Source organism: Anomalospiza imberbis, chromosome 5, assembly GCF_031753505.1.
Source record: "Anomalospiza imberbis isolate Cuckoo-Finch-1a 21T00152 chromosome 5, ASM3175350v1, whole genome shotgun sequence".
Lineage (NCBI taxonomy): Eukaryota > Metazoa > Chordata > Aves > Passeriformes > Viduidae > Anomalospiza > Anomalospiza imberbis.
This window is the reverse complement of record NC_089685.1, coordinates 31842751-31867681: the sequence shown is the minus strand read 5'-3', so window position 1 is coordinate 31867681 and position 24931 is coordinate 31842751. Positions and strand designations below refer to the sequence as shown.

Genomic DNA, 24931 nt, shown 5'->3' with positions numbered 1-24931 from the left:
GATTTACTTTACACCTAATTGTGTCTATCCCACTTTTGTCTGCACGCTATCAAATATGGTAAAAAGCGATTAGTTAATACACTCCTTAATCCAAACTCCACATCCTATGGCAACTAAAACAGAACAATAAAAACTTAGTAATTTCAGGTACTGGTGAAATATGCCATCTTTTGTCTAGATAAACTCACAGCCATAAGTAACTTCAGAGGGAATATTATTCAGCTTTCTGAAGAAAAAACCTTCTGAAATACCCACTGCAAAGCTTGTTCAGAAGTCAGGTCTATATAATCACACTGATGGAAAAAATGCATAAAAATAAAAATCTTGGAAAAAATGAATGTTTTTAGTGAAAATATTTACTGTTTTCTTCTCATATTTTTTAATCACAAAATAAAAATTTTGGAACTCTCATATTTTTACTGTAAAAGAAATAAAAAAAACCCCTAACATTTCCACAGAGCTCTGATCTGTAATAGCCTACCAAAATAGTAAAGTAATACTTGGGAAAGATCCACAGGTGGCAGCACAGCAATGCTTAATGGGACACATTTTTTTTTCTATTTTATTTTCAGGTTAGAATATAACTATATACCTAAGTGAATATGAATGAAACATCTGCTTGCCAAATACTTTTTTTTAATATGGGTTCAAGTAGTCATAATAATACCTATTTCATAAAATCGACATACTTCCTTTTGTCTTTCCTGCTTTATTTCTTGCTCAGATCTGCAAAAGCAGACATTTAGGCCTAATTAGAAAAAAAAAATCAAGCCATAGGTGTTTACACTGAAATAAAATAAATACATGGAATTCTCCCTTCAAAAGAATCTTAAAAAAACTATACAAATGTTCCAATACAACCAAAATAAGAATACTGAATTACTGCTTTTTAAAAATTAAGGAATAATGGTAAGAGAACAGCACTTGGGAGATATACAATGGTATTTTAACTTTCTTGGCCTTACTCTCATTCAGCTTGCAGCTGTCTGTAATGCCACAGAGGATCTTACCTATCTCTTCGTCATCTGTCCTCCAGTTGTCCTCAGCGTCTTAATACTGAAAACCCCTACTGGAAGGGCAAAGGTCTCCACAATAATCACTTAGAAGGATAAAGGGGCAAGCCTAACCTACAGACTGAAGAACTACTAAAGAACTTCCAACAAAATTTAAGACATTGCCAGGATTTTCACATTTCTAACTAGAATGTTTACAGGGCAAGAACCTTCACATAAATTTGTCAGACTCAGGAGACAAAGCTGTGTGAAGGAATTGTCCCTCTTTGTCAAGGAACATTGATAACAGCTCTGATGCAAACCATCTTCATTGTACATGAGACAAGACAAAGAGAAGCTGTGTGAGAAATGCAGTGATTTCTGAAGCAGAAATGGGTCCTATGTGAACACTCAAGGGGCCTCAGTGTTCCTGGGAAAGCACAGAGATCTGAGAGAAGTGGCAATCAGCTGGAAAATGGATCAACTGAACTCTGCTTCGGAGTTAAAGGAAGCTACACTGATTACACCCAGCAGGAACGGAATAGAAGGGATCAAAGCAGACCGTTCAGTACATTAACAGAATTGAAACTATTTCAGAGTCCAGTACTCTACAGTAAACTATTTTGTTTAAAGAAAACAGATTTATCCTGAAAACCAGCTCCGTGTTAGCACAATTGTGAAGGAATACACCTTAGGAGGATAGGTAAGATAAAGCAGGTGACCAGAGCAGATCAAAGAATCACAAAATAGAGGAGATTAGAAGGCATCTCTGCAGATTCTCTGGTCCAACCCACTTGCTCTAAGACAGGCCACCTAGAGCAGGTTGCTTAGGACTTTGTTCAGTTAGGTTTTAAGCACCTTCAAGGATGAAGGCTTCACAGTTTCCCTGAAAACCATATTCCACTGTTTGATAAACCCCATTTTAGAACAAAGTTTCCTATATTTAGGAATTGCATATGGTTCATTTTGTGCTCATTGCCTCTTTTTCTTTCAGTGGGCACCAGTGAGGAGCGTTTGGCTTAGTTTTCTTTACTTTTCTCTACCAGGTACTTCCAAAAATGGTAAAATCACTCTGGAGTCTTTTCTTCTCCAGGCTGAATGGTCCCAGGTCTCTGGCTCTCCATGCAGGTCAGATGCTGCAATCCTTGATCACCTGTGTGGTGTCTCACTGGACTTGCTCCCTAAACTCTCTGGGGAGCCCAGAAGGGAACTCAGAACTTGGGGAGTGTCTCTCCAGTGCTGAGTGGAAGGAAAGGATCACCTCTTTCAGCCTACTGGCAATACTCTTCTTTGTGCAGTCCAGGATGCTGCTGTCTGCCTTGGCCACAGGAACACACTGCTGGCTGTTTGGTCAGCTTTTTGTCCAGCAGGATCCTGGGTGCTTCTCTGCCAAGCTGCTTTCCATCCCGTCGCTGACACCCTACTGCAGTGTGTACTGGTTCCTGGGGTTGTTCCCCACAGGCACAGGGTTTTGCATTTCTTGTGATTGAACTTCATGAGGTTCCAGCCTGCTGAGGTCCCTCTGAATGACAGCACAGCCATCTGGTATAGCAGTTCCTCATTGCAGATTTGTGTGATCTCTCATCTTGCTGAGGGTGTACTCCATCATCCAGGAAAATGCCTAGAGCAGACAATATTCCCAAGAAGAATTCCCTCTTTTGCCATTCACATACTATTTGAGCCCATCTTTTCGTTGCTTCCAACACTAAGACAGATCAAAACACGTTCAGAGTGCTCCGGCTATAGGCATTACAGCCAGAATAATCCAATGTTACTTTGATAAAACATTACATTAATAGCAAATTAGCAAAGTGAAACGCATGCTTTCTGTGTAACTGAGAAAAAATGCAAGTGGTGGCAAGAGGAAGACTGCAGTCTGTGAGACCTCAGTGTGTTAAGAACACATCATGTTTTCACTAAAAAGCACTTCCATGGATTTCTTAGACAACATTAAACTCTGAACAGTACTTTCTTTGAGACATACAGTAGGATAAACTGAAAGAAACATTTCCTTGCTATGAAAGCCACTAAATAATGCATTTGAAAAAGCACACCTTCAAGGACACATTAAAGGTACCATGCCAAACTAAAAGCTACACTGCTCAATAAACCTCTCATTTTCTTATCCAGAGCACTGTCTTGGTAACCAGCAAACGTGTATTTATTAATTTACACTACAGTTTCTCAGAACTTATTTGAAAACGTAATTCTCTAACTATAATTGAAAAGCAATGAAGTAAAAGCTGATATAATTTCTAATGCAGACCACAGAATGAAATCCATTTAATACAATGGGATAATGATGTGACATGTAACAAGTTTGTTACGCTGCACAAGACTACTAAAGGCAACAACCCACGCTTAGAATTCTAACTTAAAGGTTACTTTTGAATTACATATATGCAAATCATGTATACCAGTTCAATTAAAGTTTGCATAAGTAAATAAAATTATCCTTATTTAATCAGTATAGCTTGATGAACAAGGTAGAATCATAAAAAAAAACAACCTTTCTCTATGTAGCAAGAGTATTCTTTGAATTCAACTTCTAAAATTGTGGTTGATGCACTAGACAAAAACACACGCTTTTCTTTCCAACAGTATAAAGACACAATTCAGTAATCAAGATAGGTTATGTGTAGCATTTTTAGTTAGAATGGACACTGCAAAATGCGTGTCCTTCCCCCTTTCAGTTTAGCCATCTTTCAGGTAGCATGCTAAAAAATATTTAATTACTTTCTGCACTGTTCATCTGCTCTTCAAGTATCTTCATGGAAGCATTTGTAGAAACAAGTTTAATTTTATGGATGCCTTATATCAATAAGTATGGAACAAGCATGGAATTACCCTATATACCACTAACAGGTGGGGGCTGACTTGCTAGAAAGCAGTTTTGCATTATATGACCCAGCAGTCCTTTCTGTGGAAATGTGATCATGCTGTTCATCCCCACGGGGAAGGTATCCAGCTGCAAACTGGGCTGTATTAGCAACTGAGGTCAGAGGCAAAGGGGAGCGAATTTTCCCCCCCATTTGGAACTTGTGAGACTGCTGCAGGAGAACTGTCCTGTTTAGGGCTCCCCAGTGTAAGAAAGAGCAGAGAAAGAACACCAACATGGTCAAGGGGTTGAACAACAATATACAAGGAAAAGCAGAGCTGTATGCATTAGTTAATACAAAGAAGACAAGACTAAGGGGAGAGCTTTCGGCTCTCTGCAGCTACCTAACAGGAAACTACAGAAAAATAAGGCCAAATGATTCACTGACTGTCATCACAAAGAAGGGACAGAAGTATCTATACACATTATGACACTCTGGAACATTTTTTTCTTTTGAACAAATTTCAACAAGTTCATACAAATGTACCTGAAATTCCTTTTTTACTCCAGCAGGCTAAAGAACGACTGCAATGTTTGGTTTGTGTTTTTGGGTTTTCTTTCATTTTACCCAAAGAAATCAGAAACATAAGCCAAGAACTCTTGTAATGACCAAGGAGTAAAGGAGGATAACAACTCTGCAGCATGCTTGGTTAAGATCTAATATTTTCATACTCAGCAGGAAAATAAGTGAACAAGAACTTAAACACACATCACAGTTTTGTGACAGAAGACTGCTCCAATGACAAAAGGTGAGTTTGAGAACTTAACAAAACCAAACAAAACTCCTAGTTCTGACTGTAAATTATTCTACAACTGCAGCTTCCATTTAAAATTAGAACACTAAGGTTTCTTCATCTTGGCAGAGTAATAGTAGATATACTAGTATTTCTTTTGCATTCATAGCAAAGAACAAGCTAACACATTCCTGTAAAATATCTCATCCATGAAATAACTATTCTGAGAGGAAAGGTCAAAGGAAAATATTTTCCAAGGTTCCTGCATGTTAACCTGTACATTAAAAGTACATAACGAGTCAGAAATAAAGGCCCAGTAATCTTTCAGTCACCTACTTTTTGACACTTTTTTCAGTACTGCAATTGGTACTCAAGTGCATTTCAAAAGGAAAAGGCAGGTTTTGTAACATATATGAATGACAATTATTACAAAAAGCAAAGAATCCCACTTCCAGAGTTCACTCATGTATAACACTGGTCAAACCTCTTTCTGACATTGATCATTATGAATGCAGCTATGTAAATCAACTTTTAAAGTATACCAATAAAGATGTATAATTTCTTCACTTTTAATCCTATCCTGCTACTCATCAGACCTCTTAATATCAGTTTTGAAAATTACAAAATAAAACGAGATACTATTTTCAAGCAATAACACTAGCTGATTTTATTTTAAAGTACATACCTGAATTGCTGAATTCATGAAACATGTATTCCCCAAGTTACTAAGGCCACATAGGCCTGGCTGCTCATTATGTCTTCCTGGCTCTGAATAATCATAATTCTTATAAGCAGTATATGATGGGAGACAATAGTTTGAATTTTTCACACTGTAAGAAAACAAGACATCTTTCACAATGTAAATATGTACCCTATAGTACTTTAAAGCATACAAGTACTTTATAGACTTAAATGATTAAAAATGTTAAACTAACTTGTGCAAACAAGTAAAGATTTAAAACACTTTAATGCAATAGCATTAATGTCAATTTAAAAGTCACCTGTGCAAACAACCAAAATCAAACGTACTGCAGTAACTGCAATTATTACATCCCTACCCCTTTTTTATAGGAGCAGCTTCACAGCTTACTCTAGTCTTCATTGCTCCATCATATTTAAAACACTCAGACTTTAGACACCACCAGCAGCAATCAATCATTTACGTTCCTTTTGCATCCTGCTACTGCAAGAGTGAGGTCGGTGGGAGTGGGAATGCAGAGTTACAGGTGAAAGCTGAGATTTCCAAGGCCACTGTGGCATAGCTCCCTCACTGCATCAGACAGTCTATTTATAGCTTCCCTGCTAGGACAGCACAATCCAGCATGCAAATGCAGAAAAGCCTTGAGAGGTAAAGGAATGCGCAAAATGCCTTTCAACAACTTCAATATAAATCTATGCTGCTTTTGTTTGCAGATAGAAGGAACTGTAGAAGACTGAAATAGGTAAAATGATGATATTAAAACAATTTCTTTCCAGATGAAATACAGAAGTATTAAATATAAACTAACCCTCAAAACAGTAAAGTGAGAATACCTGAGAACACTAGAAAAGCAAAGAGAATGTTTTGTAATATGTTAGAAAAAAACAAGCAACCACAAGCACTTTAACCATTTCAGGCACTAATCATAATGACATCTGTGTGACAGCAGCTTTAGCTAAAGTTCAGGTGTATTTCTGCAGCTACTAAGCATCATTCACATTAGAAGCAACATAAAAAAAATTGAAAGTCAAATGCTAAGAATGAAGGAAAAATATGCAGTGCAAAGAATCAATCCTGGTAAAAAGCTGAGTTCTGTAATTGCAAAAGTCTGAGGATGCAAGGACCCAAATATTACACTCCAGCCATTACTCCTGAACCCTATAATGCTCTTTACTGAATTCCAGCAGTCTCCTCGATGCAGAATTACTCTTCATAAATAACTGCTGGTTTTTAAATTATCAAAAATTTCAAACAGAAGGGGATGGAAATTTCTCCCACTTTCAATGGTCTTAGAAATTTGTGTAGTTTATAGCTCCACTGTCCATAAAGCTGCTGTTATCAAACTTTTACATCTGCTCATCTCTTTTTAAGAGCTGACTTTCCCCTTGATCCTTCTTTTTTCTATACAGATGCATTTTCTCTGCTCTCTGGCTTGCCCCCAAACTAGCTATGAGGTATTGTGTTTACTGGTCATTCTCAATTAAAAAAACCCTATAAAGTTAGTGTCCACCCATGCATGAGAGATCCCCAGGAAAAATTACCTTCCATCTCCCAGTTGCAGCCCAGTTACTGCAGTGAACTCCAATTCCCTTAGGCTAGTAAGCCTTAGTTCCCCCGGGAATCAAAACCACTAGCTTGCCACTGGTGCTAATGCAAGCCCCACAGTATAACCAACCCAACAGTGCACAGCAGTAACAGAAATGCACACACACCAGGTACACAACAAGCTTCTACTTTCAGCCTCGCTTCCTTCTTACTTCTGTCCTGACCTGACTTACAGATAACACTTTTCACATACTTAACAAAAAAGAAATCTCTTTGAAATTCAGATGTAGAGGTAATGAACAAATTGAATGTAATTCTTCTGGGGATTTTCATTTCTATTGCCTTCTCTGCAGCTTTCTCCCCTTCACAAATTGCCAGCGTTGGAGGGACACTAGGAAGCCAACGAACTGCAACTGGTATTTTGTGGTTGTAGCTTATTCATGTGAAAGATTTTCTCAAATTAGCTGAGTACCATGACGATAATTTACTTGAAGATAATTGCAGTGCAGATAGATGCAGTGTGTATTTACTGTAAGGGACAAACAGTCAGTTTACTTCTCAAAAGGGAAAGATATTTCGGAGCTCTTTTACCTTCTGTACTGGCCCACAGAAATACATTCAAGGGGTTTAGAGATAAAGGTTACCACTCATCCTGTGAGTCAGGTCTATTAATACATTTTTCTTTCATGGTACTATGATATTTTATCAAAACATATCCTACAAAACACTGCCTACTGTTTGCAGGATACTAGGAGATGTCTCTTTACAGCTCCATCAATCTGCAAACAGTTTTGTTGTGGAAAAATTATTTTTATATAAATTATATTGTTGCTTTGCTTTTTATGCTTTTAAGCTGGACGAAAAAGAAATTATTATTAACAGTCAATAATAAGTAGCTAACAATGGAAAGCAAGTAAAGATGCAAGGTAAGTCTACATTAATTTAATTCAAACAGAAATATCCTAGAAAAAGTAACTTGTGTTAACTGCGTGTCCCCAAGCCTCCAGCTGCTTTTCCTGCGAAACTTTCCTACCTTTAATGAAGGAACAATGCAGGGAAAAGCAGAGGGCTAGTATGAGGATAAGTCAGTCAAGTAAGAGCAGTAACAGAAAGAAAACACTAATAGTTCTTAGAAAAAATTGCTTCACAAAAGTAAAGCAAGTTTTGAAAACATGAAACCATCTTCAGACCCTTGAATAGAGCTCTTGAAACCGCAAAAATGGTAAAAGGTGGTTTCCAAATGAGATTTTACTATCTGTAGATCTATAAATTTTGAATTGCATGTGCCAGATCTGAAATTACTTGTTTGTACCTTCTGTATGTGCCTTTAGACATTAAAGAAGCTTTCAAATGGTGATGATGAATCCAGAGCACTCATTGTGCAGTTAGAGCTCTGTGAAGCTTGGATTTTGAACAGAGAAGACCGGAAAAGCATCACTGGATTTGGAAAAGGCATAATTTGACAGTGGAATGCCATGTACCAACAGGTACATAAATAAAGGAATTTGAATTGCAATAATGAGCCCAGAAAATTAAAAGTTTGGAAGACTTACTGAGCTCTTTAGTATTTCAACCATTTTAATGCACTGCCAATGTATTTTTGTGATCAGACCCTTTAAGAAACCTATTATCAGGTTTTGTCAGATTTTAGAGATACGTGAAGCAGTAGGAGAGGCCCATGTCACTACATAAAGATTACTATCTTTATTTTTTGTTCATTATCATTGTCAGGAGAGCAGAATATAACATTATAATATATTTAAATTGCCTTTGTCATAATATTTGGTTATGTGTCAGGTACAACATGAACAAAACTGTTTCTAGAGGTAATGTAATGTAATTAAAACTTATACTTCTTAGAATAAGCATATTGAAATATATCAAGTATATGAACAAAGTTGCCAGCTATCTGTCTTGACAGGCTGACACTACTAAATGATGCAAACAAGTAATTTTAAGAGCCTAAAGCAATGGTTACAAATGAAGGAAACCGAACAACTTCTCACTTAATTCCCTAAGCAAAATCCCTGTTCTGGTGTTTTTAATCTCCATCCCACATAATTTAAAAAACACTGTATATGATATGTATTGCTTTATTAACAGCAATAAACAGAAATTCCAGTTAAGACCTAAAAGATGTATGTCTCCCTTCTCTTCTGAATCCACTAACACATATTATTCTCCTATGTTATTCTTTCAATAAGATCACTGGTAAAGGCAAAAGAATATTAATGATCAATTATTTGGAATCCTCCATTCTTTCAAAGGTAAACTCACATTTACAGAAATGAAGGCTTTAACTGGATAAAATTTGCACAAGCTATTTCTCATATCTAATGTATAACTACCTCAACACAAAATTAATTATCTACCAAGCTGAGGCTTACTCTTACACAGAACACCTCCTGGATTAGAAAACATTACAGAAATGTGTACCATACAAAGAAACTGGATTATTTCAGATTTTTAACAGAATTTGTACTCTACGGGTGAGCTCAAGGAATTGCAAAAGCAGGCTTGCAATGACTAGGATTTATGACCATTAATACACATAACCTGTTGTTTGATTTTTCTGCCTTCTAAATCATATTTGTCAGCTAAAGTTATCTTCAAAACAAATGCTCTTATCTCCTTTAGAGTCACAGCATCTCATGCCCATATGGAGATGCCAACAGATCCTAGAAAGCTACAAATGTATAATTTCACTAATGTACTAAGGACAATGTGCAATATAATATAATATAAATAAGGCAGAAGCATAAGCATGGAAATAAATTCCAGACCAAGCTGACATTAAGTAGTTAACTAAGAAAATAACAAAGATAGTATTAATTAATGAAAAAGAAGTACTTTCTTAGACAAGAAATTATTTGCAAGAAGAGAAGAACATTCTTAACGCAGTTATGTAATAGAATTAAATACAGAGATGTATCTTTCCATTTACTATTTGAAGCCAAAAATTCTTAATGCAAAAGTATGTACTTTAAAGTACAAAGTATATAATGGATATGACTTCATCACTGAACACAGACTCCGTGCTGCTAAAGATTCATCTGCATTACATCTTGTTTTAAATTATTAATTTGCGATTTATAAAATATTTTAAAGTCATCATAATTGGATTACTGCATTTAAGGAAAACCATATACTTCTGCACTATCTGTCTCACATAACATCCAGATGTACTGTGTTTTGATATAAAAGATAAAAATGACTGGTATTTCATAATACTACAGAGCACATGTACCTATTAACTGATTTATAAATGCTTAAGTTATAGTTAAATCACTTAAAAGAAGGAATTCCTTACCAAATCTGAAATTTATATGACTTCCTTTTAAAAACTTATTTCTTTTGAAAATTTTAACTTGTAAAATAACAACAAAGAAACATATACCTCCAAACCCCCAAAGTTTTCCTTAAGTTCTAAAAGCTCACATTTTGGCTCCAAAATAAACCAAGAAATAAAATTAAAATCAGGTAAATCACATGAACAAACTATCTTTAAAAGCTGCAACAGCTGGCAACAAGTTTCATAAGTGCTTCTATATTGCCAGCAAGAAGCTAACTTTAAAAAAAGAAAATAAGAAAGCCTAGATAGCTTGATTTAAAATCACAGCTCCCTAAAAAAAAGTCACTGTTAAGTGTTGGGTTTGGCAATACCACTGTCTTTTGCTTAAACACCATGAGAAGAAGAAATTAGTTTTCAGCTGGAGGCTCAGCTCTGATCAAGTAGCTTTTTACACAATCATATATACAATACTCTTCTTATTTACTACACATTCACACACAGAGTACAATAGACGTCAGTTAATTACATAGATTTGAACTTTCAACAGTGAGAGTGGGGGCTACTCACAATTGGTAGAAGCACAAGTGACACTTCACCCCTTAGGAAAAATCACTTCTGATAAGTGCAGTATTTAACTGGAAGATATTGTATATTTAATGTTTATGTCACTTTTTAAATATTTAACATCTTCAAATGTGATCACAAAATGCATGCTTAGAAAAATACTAAAAATTTGAATAAATTGTAAGGACAAGGTTCTTCAACTCCCCCAGCTTGCATTAAAGATGAGGGCTCTCTGGTTTCAAGCACTTGAAAGATGCTCTGTTAAAGTGAAATAATTCCATGTTCTTCTACATTCACCAACTTTTTTTACAGATGTGTACAATAACAAAACCAAAAAAATTACACAAAAAGTTGGCCAATTCAATAGGAAAGCTCTTCACATTATTTATTAAAAAACTTCTAATTCGGAATATAAAGGAGAAAATAGGTAAAAGTGACAAGTCTCTTACTAAGCCTTTGTTCACTGTAAGAGTCAAGCACACAGCCTGATCTCTCTCAAGTCTTCTAGCACTAAGAAACAGAAGTTAAGCTGCTGGCTACATTACAGCTAACACAATTACACAATTCAGCTGTCATGTTTTGAAATCAAAGTGTAATGTCACATATGCTGCTCTAATACCTTAGGAGCAATAAACAAGGGAAAACCTGATCACTGTAAGGATAAGTACTTGGTACTTCTCTCCTTGTCCATTTAAATTCAGGAAGGATAATAATAGCAACAATGTATTTTTAGATTACAAACTCTAAATGAAGTCTATACCTTTCCTTACAACAGCCAAAATTCTTTTTAGTGTCTTCCCTGCTGAAGAATAAGAGTTACAAACATTTCTAATGTTGTTTCATTTCTTGGTGTCAGCATTACCGAAACTATGAAATAGTAACCAATAACAATTCACAAGCCAAATATTGCAAAGCAATTAAAAATCCTTAAGCTAGGAGTTATAAAACATTGAACTTTGTTGATATTACACTGGGGTGATTAAATAATGTCTTAAGGTATATTGCTTACTTTCTGTTGTTCATGTTGTTATAATTATTTGATAGAGATGGAGAGATCTTTGGTAAAGTTGAAAAATTGGATGCACCTGGGGACCTTTAAAAATATGAAAATGATAAATTAGACAAAAATGCTGAGATATTAAAAACTGTGAAGATAACAAATGAACAAAGCAGATAAACAAGCATGGAAAATAAATACTTTTTAAAAGTGGGCAAAGCACTAAATACCCAAGACATGCAGCCCTCAGAATGTGTCTTTTAAAAATTGAAATGTTTCACAGTACTTAAACTTTTATTACTTGTTGAAGAAACAGAGCTATTAAAAACCAAAAGAAAAGTACTGGCCACTGTGCTAAAAAAATTGTTTTCATCTTATAGTACAACTGTAGATACTCTGATGTTCTAAAACTTAAAATGTAAAGTTTCTAATTTGGGAATTTTATTAATTTTTCATTTCAAACAAAATGGATGTTGAGATACAAAAATGATTAAGATAAATATTTCATGTTAATTTAACAGCAGCATGGAACCATTTAGTTAAAATTGTCTCAGTAATATTGCTAGAAAATTTCAGAATATTATGCACAACACTGGATTTTTAAAAACCTTTTTTTGCCAAAAGTAGAAGTATTATCACTTATCCCCATGGTTTAGGACTACTTTAAAATACAAGAATACTGATTATTTTCATCAAAGACTTCTGACTATAAAAAATACAATATTTACAACTGTCATGCAGTGTATTTTTTTTGAGCAAATCTTACAGGTGCACAAGGAAAAGACAGCATATTCAAAGGAGTTCATGTAACTTCCTGGTTTTGTGGGCCCTATGTAACTCCAACTGAATTGAGTTCTGGCTGTCATTGAAAAGCTTTGAAGTACACATTGCTCTATTAAGAGAAGAACTTCTGCATGCTCAGGACTTTTTAAGCACCTTACAAGAACTAAACTTGGTAAGGAAAAAAAGATTTTTACACTGGGAATTTTCCCAAGTATCTTTTCACATTTATTTTCAACTTTCTATTAATAAACTTTTCCAAAGGAAAAGTTGCTGGGGAAGGGGAACCTCAATCTACACCACTCACGCCAATTTGATGCCAGAGCTACCAAGAGTTGCTCTCAGAGCCTGGAAAAGGTTTGGAGGTCAGGAGTGATGAACCTGAAGTACAGCACAAAAGAATTCCAGCCAATGCAGCCAGCACCTCAGCTTTGTTGAGGGCCCCACTTAAATGCCTCCATGGAAACACACAAGAATGGGCAAAACACAAGAGGAGCTGGAGATGTGCATATTCCTGTGAGGGGTATGATACTATAGACATCACTGGCAAATAAATGGTGGGATGCCTACTATTCCTGGAGTGTTGGAATGAAAAGATATAGACTCTTTAGGAAGGACAGGCAGAGGAACCTCTTGGGAGCTCCTCTTAGGGATCCACAATCCTTTACATATATTCCTTATATGTAAGGAATAAGGGTGGGCAGGGACAGACAAGATTATAGTGGGGGTCTGCTATGGGCCATCCAACCAGGAAGACTGAGGAGGTGACTGGTGACAGCCAATGTGCTGTAAACTAAGGGAAAATATTGTCAGACAAATTTGGTGGCTTTCTAAAACCAAATAAACAAGTGGATGAGGGAAGACTGACATCATTAGCCAGGAATTCTGCAAAGCATTAGACACTGTCTCTAAGCTGGAGAGACATAGATTTGACAGATAGACCACTTGATGGATAAGGAACTAGCTGGATGGTTGCACTCAAGGAGTTGTGGTCAACGACTCAGTGTCCAAGTGGAAACTAGTGGTGCTCCTTACAAATCAGTACTGGGATCAGTGCTGCTTAGCAGTGACATGGACAGAGGGATTAGTGCATGCTCATCAAGTTTGCTGTTAACACCAAGCTGTGTTTTGTGGTTGGTATTCTGGAGGGAATGGATGCCATCCATGGGCTTGAGAGATGTGCTGATGTAAATTTCGTGAGTTTGACACAACAAATGCAAGATCCTCCACTTGGGTCAGGGCAATCCCAACCACAAGTACAGGCGGTGCAAAGAATGAATCGAGAGCAGCCCTGAAGAGAAAGAACTGGGTGTGCTGGTGGATGAGAAGCCAAACATAACCCAGCAATGTGAGCACAGAAAGCCAACTATATCCTGGGCTACATCAAAAGCAGTGGGGCCAGCAGGGTGAGGGAAGTGATTCTTCCCCTCTGCTTTGCTCTTGTGACACACCCCTGGAATGAGGTGTTCATCTCTGGGGCCACCAGCATAAGGACATGAACTTGGTGAAGTGAGTCCGAGGCAAGGCCACGAGATGATCAGAGGTCTGGAGCACTTCTTCTATGAGGACAGATTGAGAGAGTTGGGGCTGTTCAACCCAGGTAAGAGAAGGCTCTGTGGAAACTTTAGAGCAGCCTTTCAGTACCTAAAGTGGGCTACAAAAGCTGGAGAGGGACTTTTTAGAAGGGCATGTAGTCATTGGACTAAGGGGGACTGACTTTAAACTGAAAGAGAGTAGGTTAGGATTAGACATTAGGAAGAAATTCTTTCTGTGAGGGTGGTAAGGCACTGGAACAGGCTACACAGAGAAACTGGATGGCCCATCCCTGTAAGTGTTTGAAGTCAGGTTGGATGGGGCTCTGAGCAACTCGGTCCAGTTGAAGGTGCCTCTGCCCATGGCAGGGAGAAGAAATTAGATCAGATTTTAAGGTCCCTTCCAACCTAAACCATTCTATGTATCACCATATGAAGAACACATTAGTTATTTTCTCAAGTATTCTGATCAACATTCACAAAGCTTTCCTGTAATTTTCCTTTATCAATCTAAATCCTTTTCTTTTAATATTATCTTCAAAGAAGTTTACTTCTCTATGGACTGTCCACAAAAGATACCTAACTGAAGTCAGTTTAACCCCATTTAAATCCAGAACAGTAGTTAAATGATGCCATTCATACATGTGTTTATTTTAGAAGAAGCTATTTGATTTGAATAATTTTGAACTGAAATTGAACTTCCCAAAATAAATTTGAAGCTTTTATATAATTCAAACCAAAATCAAATGCAATACAGTTTTAAATTTTAAGACTCAATGTATAATTGCTGTGTATAAAAACTAAAAGAAACCAGAGTAAGCCAGTTAAGGTCTACTAAATCAGTAAATGGCTTGTTTCTCAAATGCAGGAGAAGAGTAATCCAAGTTCTCAACATAGCTACAGCAGCAGCAGAAACTAACAGGTCATTTTGAAAAGCAACTTTTTAATGATGTAACAAACAACCCCCACAAAAATATTTATTATAATTTATCATCTTAACAGCAAAAGACACGTTAATAAAACCCACTTTGCTGTAGTATGCCAAAATAAAATGGTAACTCACAACAGATACTCACTTGCCCACATACTTCATTAACCCTATGGTTAAACTGCACTAGAACTCCCCTAGGGACCAACAGCAAGGAGATAAATAAGGACATCAGCAAAAACAACTGCAGCTAGAACAGTCTTTTTTCCTCTGGGGGCACCCAGACTGACTGGATCAAGATAAAGGAAGGCAGATAAGACTTTTTTGGATAAGCCATTCACAGGCCCTAGTCCTTACAGGGGATCTGCTGGTGAGACAACATAGCAGGACAAAAAAACGCAGGAAAGTTCTGGGATGCAAGGAGGACAACTATCTGATGCAGGTGACCGAGGAGGTAATAAGGAGAGCTTCTCAACTGTATCTGATACTTAAAACCAAGGAGGAAGAACTATTTGGGAATGTGAAGGCTGGGACCTTGGCCAAAATGACCTTAAGATGGTGAAATTTGAGATCTTGAGGGAGAGCATGGCAGAAAACAGGAACACAGCCCTGGATTACTGCAGAGCAAACTTTAGCCTTTATAGGGATCTGCTCAGAAAAGTGGCATGGGATACAGCCCTGGAGAGAAGAGGGGCCCCCAAGAGAACTGGATGATATTCAGAGAATCATTTAGGCTGGAAAAGACCTCTAAGATCATTAAGTTCTCTACGCTCAATAATGGTCCATACAGAGAAGTAAAAAATTAAGCAAAGGCAGCAGGAAGCCTGACTGGATGAATAAGGAGCTTCTGACCCAAGTAAGATGTGAAGAGAAAGTGTCTGAGTGAAAGCAGTAGTAGACATCTTGCTTAACCAGCCTGACAGTAATCTCTTCACAGAAGGCTACCTTGGCAGATGAGGGGGAAGCAATGGGTGTGGTTTATCTCAACTTCCTCAAGTCTTTTGACAGTGTCTCCTGCAACACCCTCAGAGACAAGCAGATGAAACATGGGTTACGTAAGTGTATGGTGAGATGGACTGAAAACCATTCAATCCTACCCCTGGAGGGGAAGGTGACAAATGGAAAGCAGCTTGGCAGGGAACCATCTGGGGTCCTACTGGACAAAAAGCTGGGCATGAGCCAGCAGTATGTCCTTGGGCCAACATGCTACACTGGGAAAAGCACTGTCAGCAGGTCAAGGGAGGTGATCCTTCTCCTCCACTCAGAACAGGCTACAGACACCTGGAGTGCTGGGTTCACTTCTGGGCTCCCTAGTACCAAAAAGATAGGGATATTCTGGAGCAAGACTTGTGAGACACCACAAAGGTGCAACATTTGACCTATGTGAAGAAGCTGAGAGCTGAGATCATTCAGCTTGGAGAAGGCTCTAGAACAATCTTACCACTTGTATAAATACCCAATGGGAAGGAACGAAGAAGATGAAGCAAGAACCTTCTCAGTGGTGCCCACTGAAAGGACAAAAGTCTACGGGTATAAAACAAAACAAATAAAATTCCATCTGAAAAGAGAATATGCCTGGATATGGTCCTAAGCAATCTGCTACAGCTTCCCATGCTTTGAGTAGGGGAACTAGGTCATACTATCTCAAGAGGTCCTTCCATTATCAAGGACTCTCTTCCTTAAAGCCGTAGCCCTGATTGGGCTAACATACAATTTTATAGCAAGCCTTAGTTAGACTGTTCTCTTTTTACAAACCCAAAGTAATTCAGCTAATCACACTTCTTTGGGGAATTTGCAGTAAAAAAGGCTGATATTTTAACATGCATCAATCAAAAAAAATTAATGCTGAGGACATGCATTTGTTAAAGAGTTTTTCAACCCTCCATTAATTCGTATTAAGGAACATGTTTGTTAAACTAACTTGAAAATGTCTGTTAAACATCACCAATGTTTGGTGTTTACCCACAGGAGCTCAGACACATGGTTATCTCAGTTATTATTTATCAGCAAATGGCAGTCCAGCTCTTGGCTGACAAACAAGCTGACAACTCTTGCTTATACAATTTCAGACATCACAGCAAGTCCCCAGTTAGCTCTATACACCAGAATTCTTTCTTACAGAAAAGTCAGTAAAAAGGCACATCTGTCTGTATAACAACTGCTCAGGGAAAAAAACCAAACACACTTTTTCCTTTGAAGATTCATTGATATATTTTCCTAAAAAACTTGGATAAATGGGCATTACATTATTTTAAAAAGGACTGCTAAACATCTTTTATCCTTCTCTTCCCTCCTCTTAACAAACATTATAGGGTCCAACCCAGTAAAAGAAAATAATTGAGAAAGGGCCTTTAATGCTTTTCCAAGATAAAAAGGTGTACAGTTTGAACCAGAAAAAAATCGGAATATAACTGTAAGAAAACATTCATTATTATAAGGAGAAAAAGAACTAAGCTATGAATGTGTGCAGTCTCACCTCTCTGCAGGTCAAAAAATGCCCCAACTACCAACAATATATTCCCTTTCACACTTGAGAATTGTTTTAAAGTTAACAGCAGACCATCAGTAAATTATGCTAAGTAGCCAGCTATTAGATTAGGATGACTTACTCCACAGTGATATCTAAATAAAAGAAGTATCAGAATGAAATCTATTACTTTTAATATACAGACAGAGATATAGATTGACAGGTAATTAAAAATTCTTAGTTTTTTACTACATAGAAAGCACTTTTAAAGAATAGGATGGATCAGTAGATTTAAAACATTTTTAAGTTTTCTAGAAAAACCGAGCTAGAAAAACACTTTTTTTAAGATTAGAAGGAAATAACCTACTAGTTTATAGCTTTTTTGTATGCTTCCCTAACTTGCTTTTGTATTTGCATATAAATAGGTAACAATTTCTTAACAGAAAACTAACAGAAACCCTGTGCTGGCTATTCAGTCAGTAACCCATGAAATGTCAAACTTGAGTTCCTTGTTTCTCCTCATCTTAAGTTTTAAAATCACTGATTGGCTGAAAGGTTGTAAGTGATGTACAGTTTTTCCTGAACATAAGTAACTTGATTTTGAAGTACAGTGCTTCAAGTAACCTGAACCACAATTTTAGATTTTTAAAATTTATATTTATTTTCTAGTTTAAAACACCATCTTGACAACAATAAACCATTCAAACACGATTAGCTGTTTTTTCTACACGAAGAATAATTTCCCATATAAGGACACAGATTAAAAAAAAAGTCTGCACAGAGATCTCAAATCTTCATTAAATACTGTGCTCAGCAGCAACTAAGCTACAAAAACAACTGAGATCTGTACATTTGTATAAGTTTGTCATGTGTATGACACTGAGGAGACAGCTACTCACAGACATGTTCGTATAACAAAATTTTCTCCAAAAACTATCATTACCGCTAAGTAATACCTCTTATGGGAGCAGGTGTTGTTTAAGACATTCCAGAATAAAGAGAAACTTTCACAGAAGTCAACCTCCCACAGCAAAAAGTATCCCAATAGCTGATATAAACAATCTCTCAGAAAGCAAAAAATCCAGCAATTCTTAAACCTGACTGCCCCTGCAAACATTTTAAGAATGTATACCACAATCAGATACTTTCAGACAAAAAAAAAAACCCAAGATGGGTTTTAAAACCCATTTTAAAACCTTAAAATGCTTTAAGGATTAAAACATTTTAAGCAGCATTAAAATAAGACACAATAGCAAATATCATTAAGTTATGCAGGGTTTTTACAGTGGATGTTGCAATTAATCCAAAATTAAGTAAACTCAGAAGTTAGAAGAACAATACACATAAAACAAATGCAAACACTGACAAGCTTGAATACAGTGCAGAAATTAAAGTTGCACAGCATGGTCTCTGCTCCTACATGAAAAGGATCTCAAACTTAAATCACTCTTTTCTAATTTCAGAAGAAGAGAAAATTGTGATGATAATAAAATCTTTTTTTCCTTGTACAAATTCATTATACTCTCAAGAAAAACAGAAATATCATTTTCAAAAGTGTTCCTTCCTGTACTAAACTGAGGTCCCAACCTGGCCACTTTCAAAGTAAGTATATTCTTTTCTTGCAGAAGAAAAGATGCTTGCACATTTAACATACTTCTCATGAAAAACTGACAGCAATCATCACCCGTAGTAGGAGGAATACAGAAAAATTGCCAAAAGAAGCAATATAAAAATTGCTGTTATGCTTCTGCAAAAAAGAGGTAGGGAAAATGTGCAGAACACCTTTCCATCTTACCGTTTCTCATTTTTAATCGTCACAATATAGATTTTGCTATCTGACAGACCTCAAAAGGCTGGAAAAATGAGCAAACAGGAACCTCCTGAAGTCCAGCCAAGGGAAATGTAAAGGCCTGCACCTGGGGAGGAACAGTGCCAGGAACCAATACACTGGGAAGAAGTGGGTGTGTGGGCAGGTGACAAATGGAAAGCAGCTTGGCAGGGAACCATCTGGGGTCCTGCTGGACAAAAAGCTGGGCATGAGCTAGCAGTGTGTCCTTGGGCCAACCATCTTGGCCCAGTGTGTTAAACTGGGAAAAGCACTGTCAGCAGGTCAAGGGATCCTTCTCCTTCACTCAGAACAGGCTACAGACACCTGGAGTGTTGGGCTCCCCAATACCAGAGAGACAGACATATCCTCGACCAAGTCCAGTGAGACACCACAAAGGTGATCAAGGATTGCAGCATCTGACCTCTACAGAAAGGCTGAAAGCTGGGACCATTCAGCCTGGAGAAGAGAAGGTTCCAAAGCAATTTTATCAACATGTATAAATAATCAGTGGGAGGGAATGAAGAAGATGGAGGAAGAGTCTTAGGCATGCCCACTGGTAGGAGAATAGGCAATAGGTATAAAACTGAAGCACTGGCAATTCTTTGTAAATATAAGGACTTTGTTTCTAAATAGGCGCTATAAAACAGTGGAATATGGTTTTCCAGGAAGGCTGTAGAGCCTCCATCCTTGGACATGCTCAAAACCTATCTGAACACAGTCCCAAGCAACCTGCTCTAGGTGACCTGTCTTTGAGCAAGTGGGTTGGACCAGAGAATCTGCAGAGATGCCTTCCAACTTCAACTATTATGTGAAACTGCAGAATAGCTTAGCTCATGTTCAGAAATGATCCTGCCTTTTTAAGCTTTATCATCTTTCATGCTTTCCAGTATCCTATATTTTGACATTTCTAAATATGGCCTTTTATACCTTGACATCAGAATTTGTTTACAATTTATACTCTTCAAAAAGAAGCACTACGAAGAAGTAATTTTAGCACTGAGCCAGTGTGCAACCAATGTAGGAAGGTATGTGGATCTATGCAATTTGTGTTGATAAACTAATAATCCTAATGGACCTCACACAGAAAACTCCAAAGCAAGTTTAATACTTCTATCCATTTAAACATTTATTAGGTTGTTCATGAAGTTTTAAACAGATGTAAAAACCTGTCCTATTACCTGTCCTGGCCTGTTGATAGCTGCTACTTGAACACACTAAATTTTGCAAACTTTCCATTATTACAGTGTATTTGAATATCAAATTTCCAACTTTCTGATAGCTGCCAGATCTCAAAACCATACCCAACCTCACAGTAATACTATTCATCCTCATTTGCTGGTTTAATTACAGCCTCCTCTGACACCAGCATTCTGAATTAGCATTTCACTTGTCCCCAGATCAAACATTTTTTCTGGAGATATTCTTCAATTAATGTACTGCTCCTGAATGCTTTCCATAAAATGGAAAAGAAGTTTGGCAGAAGCAGAAACCACCACCAAAATATCTTGCAACCAAAACTTCCAAAATAATCCATGACAATGAGTTAAGTTCTTTTAACCTTTCAAAGATGCATCTAAATTTTGACTAAGAATTTTAATGTCTACTAGATTTTTTTTGAGGTCAGAGATTAAACTTCAAGTTCTTAGCATCCCATTTTTTCTATTGCTCCACATTCTTTAAAGCCTTGTGTTACAACATCTTGATAAGCAAGATTATACTGCTCATACTAATCTTAAATTGAACTCAGACTTCATTAAATAAAACTTAATAGAACATAGTGTTCCACATATAACTGCCTGAGATAAAACACTGAAGATAAAGAAACACTGTCCTTCAAATGATAAGCAATGATATTATAAAAATGCTTTAGAACAGTGACTTTTAACTACATGCATACATAATCTCAAAAGGAATAAAGAGAACTTAAAAGAACTTAAACTTTTTTATGAAAGATACGATCAAGAACCAGCCAACAAAGGCAAGAAACACAGTTAACTATTTGTAAGGCTGACATCATATTAATTAAATGGTTCCAACTGTTCTTCAAAATCAAGAGAAAATTATTTAGATACTGGAAATAACATTAAAAGTAGTTAAATGAAGAAAAACACACAAATCTTTCTTTCTATTCACTTCCCATTATCAAGGTGATGTTGATAACAGCAGCAGGAAAAATAGAAAACAAAACCAACATGATTCTGCATTAACTGATGACAAACCAACAAAGAATAAAAGCCACATGATGATAATGTAGGCAGCAATTCAAATAAACTTTGTAGGTAAATATTATGCTCTGGAGACAAAAGGAACAAGTTGTCCATGAAAATATTTACGTGTAAGAAAAATACTGATAAAATCTGTGTTAACCTGACAGATACACTGTGCTTTGAAACAGAAATCTAAATAAAATATGCTGAGTTTTACAGTTTTCTACCATGGACTTTTTTTCCAATTTTAAGTAGGATAATGTATATCATTGGTTGAAATCAACAAAGTTAAGCAATGTATATGCAGGAATTCACCATTATGCTACGTTCTACAATGCCTGACACAGCAAATATATTCAAGTGTACTTTCAATTAAATATCTGAAGGCTGATTTTCAAAATAAAATGCCACTTTTAAAACCTTTTTTTCATAAAGCAAAATAAAATGAAAACTAATCACATGACTGGAATTCATAACTTACTTAGGAGTTGAAGGACCTCTTGGCCATGTTCCATCCTCATTCTTCTGTTCTATCACCAGGACCTACCACAAAAAGTGTAATAAGAAAACTGCAATAAAAATATCAGTACATTGCTTTCTGTTCCATCTTTTTAATGGATTTGCTGACATGGGATGGAGAAAAGACTAGTATTTAAGTTACTATTCACTGAGATTCAAGAATATTCCATTACACTCGGTATTCCATCCATTACACTGAACATTCCTCTCTACTTTTTTTACCCATTATCTTAATTTGGGCAAGTCACTTAATATTTCTATTCCTCTACAATCCATGGATGGCAAGCCACTTACCTCTCAAAGAGGTCAGAAGATGACCTGCAATGTTTAAGCAGCACCTGTGAATCTACAGAAATCACATGTCTATACCACAGCCCTGTTAAGGAAGGGATAACTCCTGAAGGGATTTTGTCTCACACAGATGGATAAGGAAAAAACCCAAAACACCCAAACAAAACTATTTTCTGCCTCAATAGCCTTAAAACCATACCTGTATGGTTACTCCTGTATTTTTACCAAAGAATTTATCTAATATTATTTTTTCAACAGGACAGTTGGCTAATGAAACTAATTTCATTTGATTTGTTATTGGTATGGAAAGGAGTACAGAACACTCAGTCCCAACCACAGGCATCAAGTGTCACTTGAAACCCCTTTGGGTATTTGAGATAGCTCCCCTACACTGGCAGATATGACACAGGACCTACAAACAGCTCATGCCTTTTTCTGGATTGACAGCTGAGATAGCTGGATCCTTTGAAATGGCAACTAGACTTGAATGCGTAAACTGAATCCAACTCCCTACTTCCAATGCAACTAATTCTGCACAACTGTACACTGATGTTTCAGGACACTAATTAACTGCCATGCTGTGCCTGTATGTGTCCACACTGTGACATAGATTCAGGTAAGTACTAATGCTCAAAACCTTGAGTATAAGCCACTTGAAGATGTCATCACATTTTCAGTCTCATGCATTTAAGCATGAGATTGAAAACAAGCCTTCTATCATGACCAGCTTTCTATCGGGAACAGAGCAGTCGGCTATCCTTGGTCATTGATGCTGAAAGACTGACTCTGCAATACCTGCTTGACTTACTCAGAGCTTACAAACAGAAAGTAGATTTAGACTGAAGAGTCCAATGGAATCCCTAAAGGCGTACTTCAGAAATCAAGTGATAAATTCAAAGCATTACTTTACTTAATTGTGTACACTATTATAACTATTAGGTTAGAGAGACTGTAATAGAATAACTATTATTAGACTAGGAAACTCAGCAAGAAAAATAACCATGCGTATGTCAGCAAGTGCAACTGACCAAACACATATGGCCTACCATGACATTTAGCATTTTCAGAAACCATGGTTAAACTCTGTTTTAAACAGTATTTGTTTTTCTCAAAGTACAAATGTCACCTAGAGATCTTGTCATGGTTTTATTAGACCATCATTGCTTCATAGTTAATGTTTCACTGGGATAGAGATAATTTGCAAGTTACATCTTTGAGGTGAATCTTTTATGGGAGATACGGGCTCTTCCAGTAGGACTTCTGCATTGCTAAAATTACCTCTGTGAGGGTTTAAGTGCATGCAGCATGAAGCTACACGACACAATAGTTCAAGCAGCAATTTTGGTGCACTGATTACCTATTTCCATGCCATTAAAAAAACTGAAAGACAGCCTAAATACTGTTAGGTAAGTATGTTATAGTCAGATATTACAAAGCAAAAGGAAATACTTTAATATAACCTTGTCTGAAGTTACTGCCATCAAATTTCATCCATTTGCATTTGTAGCGTGACTGCATGAACTACATACAGCTATTGAAAAAACATTCATCTCTATTTGAAGACTAAAGAATCCGTGTAATTCTATTAATGCAATTGCTCAATCTGTTTACATTTATATTTTGTAGTTTAACATTCAATGTTTGTTTTTTATTTTCATCTGGAAAGGTAAAAAAGTTATCTTGTGAGGAATTCCTCTGTAAAGTGATGATTTTGAAGTGATGACATTGTCTCATGTTAAAGCAGGTTTACAAACCTCTGTCTCTGTTGTTCTTATCAAAGTATTTTCATTTTTTCTGTTATTTTGTTTGTGAAATCTAGACAGTGGAATCTGAGTAGAAGACATTATTCTTTTAGAATATCTAACAAGTTCTTCAAATTTTGGGTTTCATTACAGAAACATACCCAAGATCCTAGGAATAATTTTTTACTTCAGGTTTTACCATTTTCATGTCAGCAATGTCATAGAATTTGGAAAACATAAAATTTAAAATTTAGATGTATATTAAAAAATTTAATTTTAATTAATCGAGAGAGTTAAATCCTCTCTTTCATGTCTCTTTTCAGTCTTTAATCCTGAAAATAAACAGAAAGACTACTTTAATTTCAACAAATTTGTTCACAAAATCTTCTATTCCTAACATTATCTACTAGAAAGTGATTTTCATTTAAAAAAATTAAAAAATCATTTGGTATAGCTACATTTTCATGAGCAAAAAGATAAATATATTCAAGGAAAATAATATTTCACTGTACCTGTCCCTGGTATAAACCAGCATCCTGTATGGTACTGTCTGGTTTATTCAAAGGTTCAAAAGTATTACTCATGTACTTGTTCCACAATCTGGTCTCTTTTTCACCTGGAATATTGAAGATTTTTCTTATCTCCTTTTCAATTGTGTCTGTTTTTGAAGGAAAGAACACAAATTTAACATTTCAATCCACAAACAGTATAAGGTCAAATAAAACATCAGAATTCATCTCCTCATATTCAAAATATGAATGAAACTGTAGAAATTGCCATGTAACTACATCATTTTGTAGGACAAGCAGGAAGTTGCTAGTTAGCTTGCCTTTAAAATGGAAACAGTCAGAGGACTGAATCCCTTCGCAAGGCAGACCAAATAAAGAGAAGCTGGTAAGTAACAGATGACAGGAGCCATCTACTAATTTCAGAGT

At 36.4% G+C, this 24931-nt stretch overlaps 1 protein-coding gene across 5 annotated transcripts in view; it reads right to left on the bottom strand.

Annotated features, from left to right (window-relative positions):
• USP15 (ubiquitin specific peptidase 15) overlaps positions 1–24931 on the bottom strand; it is a 61513-nt gene that overhangs the window by 14802 nt on the left and 21780 nt on the right. For 4 of the 5 annotated variants that reach the window (XR_010999077.1, XR_010999078.1, XM_068190081.1 and 1 more), the window contains exons 5-8: positions 24509–24654; positions 21926–21987; positions 11715–11798; positions 5290–5434 (exon numbers count right to left, since the gene is read on the bottom strand). Coding sequence is in view for 3 of the 5 variants with exons in the window: in XM_068190081.1 (XP_068046182.1) it covers positions 5290–5434; positions 11715–11798; positions 21926–21987; positions 24509–24654 (437 nt within the window). In the remaining 2 variants the exon portion in view is untranslated. The remainder of the gene's footprint in view (positions 1–5289; positions 5435–11714; positions 11799–21925; positions 21988–24508; positions 24655–24931) is intronic. The other variant, XM_068190082.1, reaches the window with a different exon arrangement.